This window comes from Carettochelys insculpta, chromosome 1 (genome assembly GCF_033958435.1).
Source record: "Carettochelys insculpta isolate YL-2023 chromosome 1, ASM3395843v1, whole genome shotgun sequence".
NCBI classification, from domain to species: domain Eukaryota; kingdom Metazoa; phylum Chordata; order Testudines; family Carettochelyidae; genus Carettochelys; species Carettochelys insculpta.
The window spans coordinates 374,749,138-374,765,513 of record NC_134137.1 but is presented as its reverse complement, the minus strand read 5'-3'; the positions used below and the strand labels follow the sequence as shown (position 1 = coordinate 374,765,513).

Genomic DNA, 16,376 nt, shown 5'->3' with positions numbered 1-16,376 from the left:
CACTGTGGCATACATTTCTAAAGCTTGATGAAACTAAAGAACTTATCTGAATTTTATCATTGAAAATTTTTGCCTTAAAGATAAGTCCCAGGTGGGCTGATCTACAGCTTCCAGCAGTACTTAACCTCAACACATAAGCTTATAATCATGTTCTGAAGTTACTGCCAAATCCCTTTGGAACAACTTCTTTTTTTAAAAGAAACACTAGATAACCTAGGATACTCAAAGAACAAAAAATCCAAAAGATATTTAACAGAGCAGTAACAAGCGAAATGTTCTCATTATTTCCACGGGTTAACTGATTGTTCCCATTAAACTCAGAATTCAGTGCCACGAATGCTTAAGATGAAGAACAAGAGAAAATTACAAGTTAGAATGTTCAACAGATAAAAACATGCACCTTTGGGAGACAATGGGATCTATAATCAGGTAACTATAATCAGCACTGTATAAGTTAATAGGTGCAGGGAGAAGCGGGTAGCAATATCAGGGAAACAGTAAACTTGCCATGGAACCACAGATCTTCTCCCACTAGAATCTGACACAAGGCCTGATCCCATTACACCAGCAGTTCTCAAACTACAGAGCAGGTCTCTCAACGGAAATGCAGGAGTGGTCGAGTGAGGCATGAGCTGTGTGCGCGTTGGGGGGCGGAGGGGACGAGTTTTTTTTTTATTTTAAAAGCTCTGGCTTTCAGCCCTGGATGCCTGGAGCTCGTGTAGAAGAGACATGCACAGCCAGGAAACAATGGAAGAGGACAGCCAAAACTGTAATCTGTGTGAGGCTGCCACAATTTGAGAGGTCCCGCCGCAGAGAAGACGAAGAGAGGCGGAGAAGAAAAAAGCATCGAAACTGCCCCGCACCCCTCCGAACGTTGCTAACATCTATCTCTTCTGTGAAAAGATCTGCAGCTCCAGAATTGGGCTGATGAGCTATTAGACTCACAAATAAGAGGGTGACATGAGGACATCCTACTCATTATCTAGTGACCCCCACCCCAAAGAAGACGACAGTATAATGAGAGGAAATACAGATAAATACAGCAAACACAGTATAAGTTTATGGTGTTCAATACTACTGTTAGTAAATAAAGTACCGTGAATACATTGTTTCTTAATATCTAATCTTGTTTTTCTTTAATATTATGCATTGCTAGGTATACCTTGCTATTATCCAGAATATTTGAATATCTGGCAACCTCCCAGTCCCATTACTGCCGAATATGAAAGCTTTTACTGTATATAGACCAGAACAAGGTCAGTTTTTTTCAGAGGGAACTGTTTACTAATGTTAAAAACCACTGTCAACTAATTAGGAATCCAAGACAAGCACGAATATGTATTCAGACACAAGAAAAAGTTACGCTAATTGAACAAAAGCATGTTCCATCAGTGACAGAATCTTTTCACCAGCATTTTTAATAGCCTTTAAAGATGTACATTGCTACTCAGACCAGCCAGCTGAGACGATGAAAACAGAAGATGGATTTGTAAACTTATTACACCATCTACTGCTTCAATTCCAGACCACACAGCTAACCAGGGTTAATCAAAGTCAGTATTTAGATAGGAGCTCTCCATGGCCTAACCAAGTGCTGAAGGAAATAGTGCTCGCAATTAAGTAGTTAGCTTCCTTCTTTCTACATCAGGATTGAACCAAACTTCAGCACTGTAGATGGGCACAGTGCTGTTGGATAGATTCTCTACTAAAGTTGCAAAAACCATTGTCCTCATCATTTATTTTAAAAATCCACTGCATTTTTTGCTCCGTTGTTTTGCAAAACTAAGGCTGTTAATCCCAGTGTTTTGTCCAGTTGCCCCAATATGGACACCGCACCTTGACCAACGATTACAGGTAAACTTTCTTGGAGGTTAGCCGGACAAGATATCATTTCACACTCACCATCCTAGACCTCTGTGCAGTGGGACTGCTTACAGATGAGTATGTGCTGCATTTTACCTCAGATTCATACAGGACCAATCTGTGTTTACAATCTATAAAAAGTGCTTTGGCATCCCTTCATGAGGAAGAACAATGCAGGAAGTCTAAATTATCATTTACAATTCAGTTCACAGATCATATATAGACAAATATTTTTTACCCTGTGAACTTGGAAGCTGTAAGTCTTAAGGAGGATTCATCAACTATATGATAGACTATCTCCATATCTGAAGAAGTGGGTCTGCCCCATGAAAGCTCATCACCTACTAAATTATTTTGTTAGTCTTTAAAGTACTACATGTCTGCCTTTTTTTTTTTTTTTTAATTAAAGGATTTGAATCAAGCCGTGTTTCACCCTCTCAGATGGTACAAACAGGTTACAGTTCCTCAATATACAGACTGGGACTACCTTCCAGCTTGGGACCACACCTCCACAGTTCAAAAACTTGGTCTTCTAGATGTTCCTCCAAGTATTGAGCTGATGGGGACAAGAGGCCAACTGATGTCACTACCACATTTTTGTATTGCTTGCTAGAAAGATCTTTGCCATGATGTGGGGCTGAGGCAGTCCCCATTGGTAAGGCGGCTTCCATGGCCTATGTGCTTTCTTTAAGAAGTCTCTGGAATAGCCACTGGGAGAATGGATTCCCTTTAACAGGCCTTCAGAACGTATCTGGCCAGTCCTGTCTTGCAACTGGAAAAATGGCTGTTGACTCTCAACTAATGCATTAACACATATAGCAGTGCTTTGTACCTTTACATACAATGGTAGCATACAACAGAACAAAACTCAAAATGAAACCTCAAAAGGCACACTTTGTACAAAACAGCCTGTAATTATGACAGTAGGGAATACGGGAGCTCCAGCATGCTATTTTGAGGTACATAGTACAACAGTTATATACAGTAAACCCTCGATATTATGGACCCCAATTTAGTGGGCTTCAGGAACAATGGATGTCCATTGTTCCCAAAGTCCACTAGGGTCCATAAAACCCTAAATCCTTCGCCCACTGCCAAAATAAAAAAAATGGGTGAGACTTACTGCTGCAGCAAACTGCACCCTGCAAATCATGATCCCAAATGGAAGTACAAAGGGCACGATCCATAGTCTACGTAGACTGAAGGATGCCTGCTGCTACTACTGAACTGCACGCTGGTGCGAGGAACGCATGGCGGCTCTGGCAGCAGTTCCTGCAGACCACAAGGTGGCCCCTCCAGCTGCACATGGTGGGCACCTCCACATGCGGCAAGGCAGCTGCAGACATGTGCAGCAAGGTGCCATTAGCCACCCACAACGGCTTAGCCACACGTGGCAAGGTGCCTCCAACGGCATGCGGCAACCGCAGAGCACCTTCAGCCACATGCAGCATCAGAGTCCCAGAGGCACAGTGGGACCCAGCCAGGGCAGGTCCAGGGGCTCGGGGCAGCTTTGGTGAAAGGCAGGGTTGTTTTTTTTTTGTTGTTGGAACAAAGTCTGGACACCGTGTATGAAGCAAGCAGGAGGGTTTATTACACACAGCGCTCGTGGAGTGCCACTTCGCCCATCGGGACTCAGCGGAGCACTGCCAGACAGTACATTACAATTGATTCTATAGATTATTAGTGGGCGGGGGGGGGCAAACTATGGCATGGGTGTTACCCAAGCCTGGATAGGTCCTAGCAGCAAGATGAAATGAGCAGAATAAGCCAATAATCTGAAAAAGGTTTCAGAGTATCCCTGCTCATAGTTTATAGAGCATCTTATCTCTAGTAGAGGTGTTTTTCCTAACATGTTATTAGAACAAAACAGATAGACAATAACATATTTATGTTGGATAGGATGGATGATGCGTCTTCAAGGGTAATGATGCCACCTTTAAACGGGCACATTCAGGGGTGCTTATCTAGAAGATTAAAGCAAAAGAGACAGTAACAGCATAGAGCAATAACACATTTGTTTTGGGTACCAGCCTGGGATTGCAGAGGAGAAAACACCATAACTTGGTTCTCATATACAGGGCTTCTCTTTGCAATGTGGTTGCTGAGGCTCCACAGTCCGTCCCTGGGTCTGGTGAGTTGCAGGGGTGGAGGGGGAGGGGCGCGTGAGGTATCTCTCCACTCCTGCTAACTGGGTTTCTGAACTATAGGATTACAGACCTCCTCCAGACTTTAGAAACCAAAGAGGGGGTCTTCAGCACAAACCATAACCTGCCTCAGAAATTTCCATTCTACATTTTTGTTGTTGCTCTATTTTATTTTTGGTGGGGTTTTTTTGGGGGGTGGGGTATGCGACTGGGGCTGAGAGAGCCAGGGGAGCAGTAAACCCTCCCATTTAACGGACTTTCAGGAATAACGGACACCCCTCCCCCCACAATAGTCCAATAAATGGAGAATGTACTGTATTAGACTTCCTTGCCATAAATCACCAGTTGAGACATCAGCTCTATGCTCTCAAACAGAAAGAGAAAATCAAAAGCCAAGTCATTAGTAAGAATGAATTTAGTGAAGTTCACTTTAAAAATAACAAAACTGCTGACTTATGAGTATTGTAGACACTCATCCCTCACTAAATGAGCACAATTGGTTCCCAACTTTCTGCTGGTAGGCAAAAACTCATTAAGAGGGACACTAAATTACCATTAAAATACACATAAAAGTCTCTGATTGCTTCCTAGCGCTCCTAACTCGTGGAAGGAGTGACAGCAGGTGGAGCTACTTTTGAAAGGTAAGTGAACCTCGAGTTGGGGAGGGTTAGAGGCTGGAGGCAGTTTGGGGCTGTGAACTGGAGGGAGGGTTAAAATCTGGTGGCGGGTTGGGTCAGTGGGGGAATGGGTGGGGGGGCTTCAGGCTGTCATGGTTTGGGGCTGCAGAGCCGGTGGGTGGGGGGGAGTCAGGCAGCAGGGAGGTCTAGCTGCAGGGCCAGCAACAGAGTCTGGCTGCCACAGTGCAGGGCCCGCAGGGGCATCAGACTGCCACAGTGTGGGGCCAGCAGGGGCTGGTCAGGCTGCAGCAGGTTAGGGCTGTGGGGCAGGGGTCAGATTACAGGGGGTTGGAGCCGCAGGGAGGGGGTTACACTCGTATTAGCAAGGGGGAGTTCACTCGTCAAGTGAACTAAGGGAGTTGTGTGTCCCTCGAAGCAAGTACTCATAAATAAAGTATCCCTTTAACAAGGGATGAGTATATGTAAAAGTTTCATGTAGAATACTGTGCTTTCATATCTACATGTACAGAAGCACAAACTTTAGAAATAAAGTTGGTAACATGCTATCTCTCCACTTGCCCTCAGTTCTCCTTTACAACCAGATGTGAGATTGTACACATGTACGCCTTGGTGCAAAGCTCTGCACCAAGACTACAACAGGGTCTTATCAAGTCACAACCAAAGACTGTTTTCCCAATTAAACCATCTATTAAAGGGCACTTTTCAAAAATAGCAGTCTTTAATTGGAAAGAAAAATATCTTCCAATAAATAAAAGGCAGACATTCACCAACTAAAAATCTGACAAGATCTCTCAAAAAATAGCATTTGCTAAATGCCAGCTTGCTTGTTTCATAGTACAAAAGCCGCCTCAAAGAACTATAGACAAAACAAAAGGTTAGGAAAAATCAATATAAATACACGTGTGTCCTCTGCAAGATAAGAAAATATTGTCTTGCATCCATGGGCCAGAATTTTCTCAATACAATTCATTACATTTTAAAGAAACAGTATGAAGAAGGCAGATGGGATTAACATTAGAGCTCAGTAACAGCTGGCTCTTGATCTTCAATAATATTTTACACTTATACAGCAACTTTCATTGGAAGATCTCAAAGCACTTCACAATACGTTTAAAAGATACCATAGCCTTGTAAACAGGAAGAATTTAGCAGAAAATCGGAAAGTATAAGTGATCAAAAATGTGAGGTCACAATTCTAAGGAATGATGGGGAACAGCAGAATAAAGACAGTGGATTTCTAAAAGATGGATGTTAGCAAACGCAGAGAACTAGTAGGTGAGACCCCATAGAAAGAAAGTTTAAGGGAGAAAAAAAGAGCTCAGGAGAGTTGATTTTTTTTTTAGAAAGACATTAAGGGCACAAGAGCAAACTTCTATACTAACATATAGAAAAGAGAGAAGTACGGTAATAGGACACTCTGGCTTAATCAGATCTTCAGTGACCTGACACTTAAAAAATATAATGTAAACAACACAGGCGTGTCGTGACAAAATTAGAAAGGCCACAGCACAAAACAAGATAGATACAAAGGGTAAAAAGATAACATTTCATAAGTACATAAGAAACAAACGAAAGACTTAACGAGAGGGTACGTCCATTTGCTCAATGAGGAAGGAAAGTTAACAGAAAACTCAGCAATTGCCTTTTTTGTTTCCGTTTCAGCTAAAAATTAGCAACGGACAACAACCATAACAAACATCAGAGAGTACATGGGGTAAGATCAGAGCCTAAAACAGAAAAAAAACCAAGGTAATGAGATTTAACTTGTCTAATTCTTAAGTCAGCAAGGCCTGATGTAATACATTTTACATAACAAGCTAGCTAGTGAGATCTCTGAACCATTAGCAACTACACAATTAGCAAAAGGACCTTACTATACAAAGAGAAATAAGGACAACCCAGGGAATTACAGACCAGGCAGCTTAAAACTTCAATACCCGGAAAAATAATGGAGTACATAATCAAACTGTATCAATTTGTAAGCACCTACAGGAAAATAGGTATTTGAGTAATAAGCAACATGGATTTGTCAAAAACAAATCATGTAATACCAATCTAATATCCTTCTTTGACAGGGTAACAAGCCTTACAGATGGGAATAAGCTTTATACATAATACAACTCAACTTTACTAAGGTTTTTATATTCTCACATCATCTTCTCAGAAACTAGAGAAAAATAGCCTAGATAAACCCACTATGAAGTGGGTGCACAACTGGCCAGAAAACTATATTCTTGACATGTGTGTCACTTTAGAATACCAGTAGGAAAAAAAAACCTAAGCAGATGGAAACTAGCAGACTATGGCAAGCCTGCGCGTGGATAACTGTTAAAAAAAGTCTCGCAGGCCACACACACACAACCCCAAAGGGTACATGCAGCCCATTACAATTCTAGAGTTTCTGAACACTACAGACAGAGCTTTTGACTCTGGATGAGTCTAAGTGGATCTCAGGACCCTTACAAGACAATCTTTAGCAAACCCAGAGCAAAAGATGACAGTCCCCCAAGATACCCTGATCAATCGGATGCTACTGCACTGAAATATCCTCTCAGTGTGTGTAAACTCTAATGCCTCAAATGAAGTCAATAGAAATATGACTAGCTGAGGATCTGGCTCTGATATTCTCACACCTATTCAAACAATCATTAAATTCAGAATCAAACCGCAAAGCTCCAATTCCTAGGCTCCCAGAATTAAAATCACAGATGACACAATATTAGTGATGCTACTCAGCGAGGAATGGCAACAAGACTAAGGGTATCAAAATCTGGTAGTTTATAAGTAATAATTTGCATTGTAATGACTTTTTCCTCTGAAAAATCTCAACACATTTTACAGACAAATTAAACAGAAAAAGACAACTTGAACAAGGGATACTTTTTTTCTGAAAACATATCAGCTATTGTTACAAATAACACCTAAGATTACTGTACATAAAAAACTGGGTTTTCAAATGTTCTTTATTTCCCCATTTGTTTACTATTCTTTTTGTCTGGCAGCTTTTTGTGCATGTGTCAGCAAATGTGAAATTGACTATAGCCCATTGCGTTGGGAATCAACTGGTTTTCTGGTTAACATTCTTTTAAGGATCCAGGTTCCCTCACACAGAAATTTGTCAGATTTCCCCACTTTTTGTGTGCATTTTTCACATTGAAATACATAGTCCCATTTTCCTACAACACCAGAAAAATGGCAGGGGGAATTTGGAGGCAAGTGTAGTAGAGGAGAAATTATGCTTTTTTTTTTTTTTTTAAACAAACAAACCTTCTAGTTTTGTCACTTTACGCTTTCAACACGTATGTGAGACTAGAAAATTCAAGACTGGACATGAATGGACTAACCATTTGATCTACTGTAGTTAGCAATATCTTACTGCAAACTCAAAATTACATGACTGGGAGGGAAAGTCATATCTTTCCCATATAGCAAACATTCTTTGATATCATGTCACTGATGAGCTGAAATCTCATTGCTTCAGTTTTACTTCAAATATAATAATAATCATAATAATAAATTAAAAATCACTGCTATTTTTCTAGATATGTCAAATAACAGGGCAAGAATATATTTTAGATGGCCAGCCCATTCATCTTTACCTTAATTACTAATAAAAGATCATAAAGAATAAATTTTAATATAACTTCCCTTTCACCATATATGCCCTTTACTTTTTGCACTCAACGAGAAAATGAAGTTATTAATGTATCTGTTTTCCTTTCGCTGTTAATCAGTTTCACATTCAGATTCCCATGCACTAATTTAATATTATGTCTCGATTGCGAACACTATGGGGAAAGCTTAAGTACAAAACAATAACTTACTTTTTTTTATTTGTTAAATGTCATGACTCACTGGAACATTTTAATATTTTTACACACTATGTTATCTAAATGTTAAATTGAAATTTTGGGCCTAAGATACCAGCAATATAAATGCCTCTACAACAAAAAGTTCCTAGACAGGTAAATCATATTTATCTACAATATGTAGCAGTATCAGAGTAGACAAAATATTAATGATTTTAAAAAAAATATTTTTATTTTTTAAATCATCAGTACTAAATTTCTCATTTAAAATAAGATACAATTAAATCTCAACATAAATATGATACACATACATTTACAGTCTCAGAAAAAGGAATTAATGGCTCTAGTCTGTCCAGCCTAACTGCTAGCTCTTGCTTCTTCATGGTTCTGGGCTTTGAATTTCTGATTCTCAGCAAACTGAAAACTAACATGCAAAGAGAGAGACAAACTGACTTGAATTGTTTTTGTTCTGTGCTTATGTGATGGACCTTGGCCAAGCACACAGAGGAATTAGTTAAGACATTTTAATGACAGGGAGACAATATGTAGGAAAGGATGAAGGCGGAATAGGAAAGAAGAGTGGAGTAGACTACAAAGAAAAAGGGAAGACGTTATTCAGCACACACAGCTTCCTATATTCCCCCACACTTTTGCCACAGAAAAAATGCCATGGTTTCTGGGAATAAGGGAGACCCTACCTGGGAATATTTTGATGAGATTCGTTCCCTGAGAGAAAAAGGAAAACATGACAATTGTAAGCAGTGCAAGAAGCAGCAGCAGGGCCTTGTTGCTGGAATGAAACATCCTAAGGAAAACTGCTTATTATGAGAAAATGTGGATACGGCTAAGTGGATCAACTGGTCAGTAATTTGCTTTGCAATGCATCACCCTGCTAGACTCTTTTAGTGCCTTTTAGCAGAATTGTGATTTGACAATTCCCAAACTGTTTGCCATATTGGATGTTGCTAGAAAGAAAAAAGTTTAGCTTAGCTAATCCTTGTGGCTTGTTTAATTAATTAGGTTTAGAATCTATCACTAGAGTACACAATACAGAAAACTACAGTAAGAGAAATTTGGAGCTGCCACGGTCATTTTCTTATTTTGTATTATGTAATACATGACCCTTATTTTAGAATATCATGGCCACAGACCATAGTAGTGATGCCTTAAAACTATTACCTATTTTACTGCAGCATAACTCAGCTTTTCCAATGGAATCCCATTCCATACTTGTTTTCTCAAAAAATGAGAAGTGCCAAGAGAGTTCAGTGGGGCTTACTCCAAAATTAAATGCACTCTAAGCACAGTCTTCGCTTTTTTCGTAACCTGATTTAATCAATTATTTTGTGATTTAAATCAATGACTTACATCAACTTGATTTCACTCAATCCACCCTGAGAAATATTAAACATTTCACTACAAACCAAAGGACTCCAAATTTAGGTACTGTTAAATGGAGGACTAGAAAATGTGAGATCTTAAACAAACAGATGTGATTTAAAGTTTAAGAATTGTGGAAAAAGTTGGAAAGGTACATCTTCCCTGATACGCTGGAATCTCAAACCTAAGAACCACGAAGTGAAACCTAACACAAAGAGAAAATAAAAATGATCCATTTACTTTTGCTTTCCACACTAAAAACATTTAAGTCTTTTACATTAAAATTTTTGAAGTGGTCATTAGTAACTCTGGTAAAGAATTATTTCATGTTAAGGCTCTTCCCCCATTATAAATATGTCTAAGTCACACACACACTGTTTTGCTTAGACATTTTATCTTCCCTCAAATGAATTCTTGCAGTTATCTTGTAAAGGACTCGACAAGTTGGTCATATGCTGAAACAAAATGTACCTATATTAATTTATTTGGTTTTCAATAATTTATTTTTGAGTGGCAAATTAAAATCAAGGGCACAGAAAACTTGAGATGGATTTCTTTGACACACCTCATTTCAACTCCCTATATTTGTAATTTTGCTTTTTATGTTGTTACACACTAGCGATTATGTTACACATCTGGGTTGTTTGAAAGATTACACAGTATGCCTTAGTTGTGACCTAAGCAAATGTTGACTAAGATTTTCAGGTGGGTAGTCATGTTAGTCTGTACCTGCAAAAATAATGAGTCCTGTGGCACCATATAGACTAACAGATTTATTAGGGCAGAAGCTTTCTTGGGTAGAAATCACTAAGGGCTGCTATCTTTCCAGAATGCTATGTAGTTTCAGACACTTCTGGTACAGCTACAATGCAATTAAAACCCCATGTTTGGCCAGCGCCAACTGATTCAGGCTCACAGGGCTCAAACTAAGAGGCTGTTTAATCGCAGTGTAAATACTCAGGCTAGGACTGGAGCACAGGCTCCAGACCTTGCAAGATGGAAAGATCCAAGAAGTCGGGCAGCAGCCCAAAAGTGAACATCTTAGAGAGCAATTAAACAGCCATTTAACCCAAGTCAGCTGAAACTTGCCAACCACTCATGTTCAATTACCGCGTAAACATACCCACAGAATTTTAGTCAAGAAGGGACTACCATGATCCTCTAATCTTGACCTATATACAGTCTCATCCAGCTCCTTCTGCCCACAACTAAGGCTAAGATTCTGGGATGTATATTTTCATTATAAGTCAAGGACCAGATGTGGACTATAAAAAATAAACTCACAGAATGTACACGGGGCAGAACTAGCAGGTAGCAAGCAGGACAATTGCCCAGCACCCCATGCCACAGGGGGCCCCATGAAACTAAGTTCCCAGAGATAAGGGCTCTGATTTTAGCCCCAAGTAGCAAGGCCCCTGGGACTGAAACAACAGAATTTTGAGGTGGTCACAGAATGTGACTGACATTTGTGACAGACTTACCCATAACTGCTCATTGGGTTACTGAACTCCACAAATCTTATGTTAAAGATCTGAAGTTACTAAGAATCCAACATTTTATCTAGTTCAAACCAGAGAATGGCCTGTCCATGCTGCAGAGGAAGATGTAAACTTCCCAGGGTCTCTGCCAGTCTGAAGCAGAGGAAAATTCCACCCTGTTCCAAAATAGGGAGATGAATCACACCCAGAACATATGGGTAAGATCCACCAACCAGACACCTGGAAAGGAATTTCTGTAGTAACTCGAGAGTCCTCCCCACCTAGTGTCCTATGACTGACCTAGAGGACATTAAAAGAAAACCAATTTCTTTTCCAGGCATCATCATCATCATCATGTACAGGGCACAAGACACATAAAATATGAGGTGCTGTGTAAATGCAAATTATTAATTATGATTACAACTTATTCCAGGAAGATGATACGTAGCCACTGTACTTTATAATGTATTATCAATGCAACTATCTCATAATGCACAGCAGTTACAAAACAAAAAAGCAGTAAAGTAGCACGTTAAAAACTACCAAAATAATTTATTAGGTGAGCTTTCATGCGACAGACCCACTTCTTCTATGGTCTGATTTGATATGGTTTGTTTTGATGGTATATAGACTAGCATGGGTTTCTCTCTGTTACTAATCAGCAGTTACAAAATGTCAACTGCGTGCACTGGGACAGCAAATAAGGTTATCACAGCTCGAACCTCTCTAGTCCAGCACCCTCCAAAAGACCAGTGCCAAAAGAGAATTTGCTGAACTACAGGAGGTCAATATTTCCTAGCCGTATTAACACCACTTCTGCTACTTACTGAGCTCTTAGAAGACAATTACAGCTAAATAACAGTACAGAACACTGAGAGCCAGGAGTGCTGGCTATAAACAAACTTTATGGGACCACAGGAAACTTGGCCACACAAATGACAAGCAGACATCCAACTAATTAAATCATGCTGGACCATAGCTGTTGCCAGACCAGAGAGGTTCAACCTGTAATACGTATCAGGGAGTGACAGACTGGCATCACTAAAGAGCAGTTTGTGAAAGTGGCAACCAACTCACTAGTTGGAAGCATCACACAAAGGTTGTGATTTTAAAACTAAGGGAAAACTAGTGGGCTGGAGTGAGGGAATAGTTCTAGGCCCAGCAGCTGGATTCTTCTCCAACACAGAGGAGGGGGTTGTAGGAATGAGAGCAGGCAGAACACAGCAGTCTCACTACATGACTTGACATACTGGCAGGTGTTTTTTTTTTTAGTTCTCAACCCCTGTAAGGCAATACAATCCCTGGAAGGCAGCAAGTTTTCAACTGCTGTGGCTTAAAACAGGATATGAGACTGCATATATATTTCCTGGTGCTTTCTGACCAACCACAGCCTCATCAGTTCAGAGGACCAGGTCCATGTAGAGTGTTCCAGTGAACATTAATACAGGAGTTCCACGTCCTCCCAAGACATCCTAAGAATGATGCTAAGACCTGCTGTTTTCATTGAGGCACCATAGAATAAGACAGGGGAAGGGATGGGGAAAATAGGGTACATCTACAAGGAAGAATGACCCTATTGTGGTCAATCTTCTGGAGTTCGATTTAGTACATCCGATGGAGATGTGCTAAATTGAATTTACAGGGTGCCTGCATCAACCCCAGTACGCCTACCATCCCTCACCAAGAGTGAGGGAAGTCGATGGTGGCAACAGCGCAGAAGCCCAAATTAGGGTGTATCAACTTTAGCTATGTAATTAACACAGCTGAAATTGTGTACCCTAATTCGACCTTCCCCTGTAGCACAAGCCTGTCCACAGTCTGGTGCAACTGCAAGTTCCTTATATCCCCCATTTCAATCCTGTCAGACAGGGAGGTAGATAGGAAGAGGGAGCAGGGCCTGTTACAGATAACACAGGTCACCTGAATGCCCTTACTCCACTGAAGTGCTCCCTGAAAATCTGGGGGAAGCCCAGTGGGGTTGCCTGGTCTCTCGCTCTCACTGGTTCGGTCAGGGCCCTGGCACTGAACAGTGGTTGTGGTGATGTGGTCACCCACCAAAGTCCCCACAGGCTCTTTGTCAGCCAAGCACCTCCGACAGCGGGTCTACCTGCAGCGGCAGGGCAGGTGGGACACCCACTACCCTGTCAGCAGCCGCTGAGTCTGGGGTCCCCCATATCAACAGCCGGAGAGACCCCCCCCAAGAAAAACGGGGGGCTCCTGCACCTGCGGTTCCGGGGTCCCTGAAAGCTGGGGGCCACCCGAGGCACGGCACCGCAGGCCCCCAGCCCTGCTCCAGGGGTGCTGACCTGGCCACGCGCATTCCCGCTGGAGGGGGTCACCCTAAAGGCAGCCCCCAGGGCCCTGAGGGGAAGTGCGGCCCAGCAATCCCTGCTGGGTGGGGACGCGCCGGCACCATCCTCGGGGCGGCCCTATAAGCCCCCGTGGGCGCCCTACCTGATCACAGAAATGAGCAAGCCCGAGGGGTCCTTGCTCTTGCTCATAGTGCTCCTGTAGCGCCCAGACGCCTCTCCCGCCGCCATCTTGAGTCCGCCCCGCCCCCAAACACAGGATCATACGCCCTTGCTGGCTGCAGCTCAGCCAACCGGAAGCGATTCGTTAGGTGACTAGGCCTCAGATGTCCAATAGAAACCCGGAGGAGGCGGGACAGGGCTATCAAGCTTCTACGTGGCGGGCCCCGGGCACGCTGGGAGTTGTAGTTTTCAGGGCGTTCTGTCGCCAGCTGCCCCTGCTCAGGTGTCTGGTAAGTGAAGCTTGGTTGGCAAACTGGCATAAAATGGCCTAGCCTGAGAGGAGATGGGAGGGAGGAGCTTGGGGTCCGTCTGATGTGCCCAGTTCAATAGCCGCACTATTTCCGCCATCACGCCCCAATTGTTATTATTATGTATATTTAAATTGCAGCCAGGGAGCTTTAGTTTGAACATTAGGGAAAACTTCCAACTGTCAGGGTGGTTCAGAACTGGCCTAATTGGCCTAATGTGGTTGTGGAAGTTCAATCATTGGACGTTTTTAAGAGCAAGTTAGAAAATCATCTGTCACAGGGATGAGCTAGATTTCATGGTTTGAACCACCCTCAGGCCCACTCCACCCCTTTCTCCCAGGCCCCATCCCATCCCACCTCGTTCCATCCCCACCTGCCTTTTCATGCCCTGTTAAAGCTCCCTCCCACTCCCCAGCATACCCTGCCCTCACTTCACCCCCGTTTCCCCCCCGCCCAGTACCTGTTGTATGCTGCTGAACCACTGATCCATTGTGGGTGAGAGGCATTCAGAAGAGAACTAGTCGGTGGATGCTGAGCACTCGCTATATTTTTCCCTTGGATTCTCCAGCCCCGAAGCACTTGTGCTTAGTCCTGCCACAAGTGCAGAAGGCTGGACTGAAAGTTCTCTCCAGGTCATTTCCAGTCTAATGAGTCTGTGACACTACATGTTATTGTATGTATTGTGTGCCAGCAATTCCCTTCTGTCATGTACATTGGACAAACCAGACTGTCTGTGTGCAAAAGAATAAATGGACACAGATCAGACATCTAAAATGGTCACATACACAAACCAGTGGAGGATCAGTTTAGTCTCCCTGGACACAAATTTACTGAGTTGCAAGTTACCTGTCTTAGCCAAACGACTTCTAAATAGACTGCAGCATGAAACTGCTGAGCTGGCAGTCATATGCAAAGTTCAAAAACAACAAGAAGTCCTGTGGCACCTTATAGACTAACAGATATTTAGGAGCATATCTGTTAATCTCTTAGGTGCCACAGGACTTCTTGTCATTTTTGAATATACAGACTAACTCGGCTACCCCCTGATACATGTAAACTTGACACCACCAAAATTGGTTTGAATAGAGACATGAAATGACTCTCATTACAGTGATTTCCTCTTCAGGTACTCTCACCTTCTCATGGCTGTTGGAGATGAGCCACATCCACCCTGATTTAATTAGCTCTGATGTTACACTTCCATTGTGATATCCCTTTCTTTCACTTCAAGCAACTGAGGCAGTGAGCTGTATCTCACAAACGCTTATGCCCTGATAAATTTGGTGGTCTTTAAGGTGCCACTGGACTCCTTGTAGTTATTGTATGTGTTGTTGTAATCATCACTCTTACTTACATTAGCACCCACTGCACAGTTGGCACAGGCAGACTCTGCTTTAGGCAGCTCACAATCTCATGCATTGCTATTGCTATTCATTTTTAATTTGATATTGGATTTTACTCAGATTTAAAAAAAATAGAACGTAGAAGAGAGAAGTGGGCAGAAAGTTCTCATCAATCAATACAGCATCATGATTTCATGGCTCCGATGCAATGCAGTTATAGCACACAAGATGAGGGTTGCATGCCACACAATGACACTTTGATGCAATCCCATGGCATTGGAAAGTAATGAATTAGCATGGCATAATGAAGCAACAACATGTTGCCCCATCATTATGTAGCGTAGTTTCCCATAGAGAGACTCAGGACACCCCCATCTTCCACATCTGATTGTCAGTGACCAGAGCAGCAGATTAGCCACTGGCCCCATCTGAGCCAGCAGCAAGAACAGGAAACTGAATATCTGGTCTCCACTTTACTACGACATCAGCTTGATTTTGTGTCATCCTAACCTGGCTTGACTTCTGGCACCTAACTTGTAGTACCCAATCTCCATTTTGCCTCCTGCCTCTGATCCCCTAGTATCCTGACCCAGCCTTGTTCTGGTCCCATCCTCGTGGTTTTGATCTCCAGCTTATCTTCTGTTTTTGACCTCTCCATACACCAGTGTAGTTGACACTTGACTCCTGTCTCATGACTATGGACTCTGGCACTGACTACTAAGCCGGTCACCTATGAGTCAGCCTTGATGCTGAGTGGAGCTGTGCTGCTCAAAATGATCCAAAGCTAGATGCTTTGGAGGTGCTGAACTCAGATAACATGGACATCAGACCACCTCCCCCTGTTACTCACTTGAAAAGGTCCAGAGAGCTACCCATCACAGGGTGGAAATAGATACACACACACACACACACACACACACACACACACTCAGCACTCAGCAC

The 16,376-nt window shown here is 42.3% G+C and overlaps 1 protein-coding gene across 2 annotated transcripts in view; it reads right to left on the bottom strand.

Moving 5' to 3' along the window:
* The window catches only part of EXOC4 (exocyst complex component 4), a 663,660-nt gene extending 649,802 nt beyond the window's left edge, over nucleotides 1-13,858 (bottom strand). For both annotated transcript variants that reach the window (XR_012642363.1, XM_074975764.1), the window contains exon 1: nucleotides 13,767-13,858. Coding sequence is in view for 1 of the 2 variants with exons in the window: in XM_074975764.1 (XP_074831865.1) it covers nucleotides 13,767-13,852 (86 nt within the window). In the remaining variant the exon portion in view is untranslated. The remainder of the gene's footprint in view (nucleotides 1-13,766) is intronic.
* Between the last annotated feature and the right edge of the window lie 2,518 nt (nucleotides 13,859-16,376).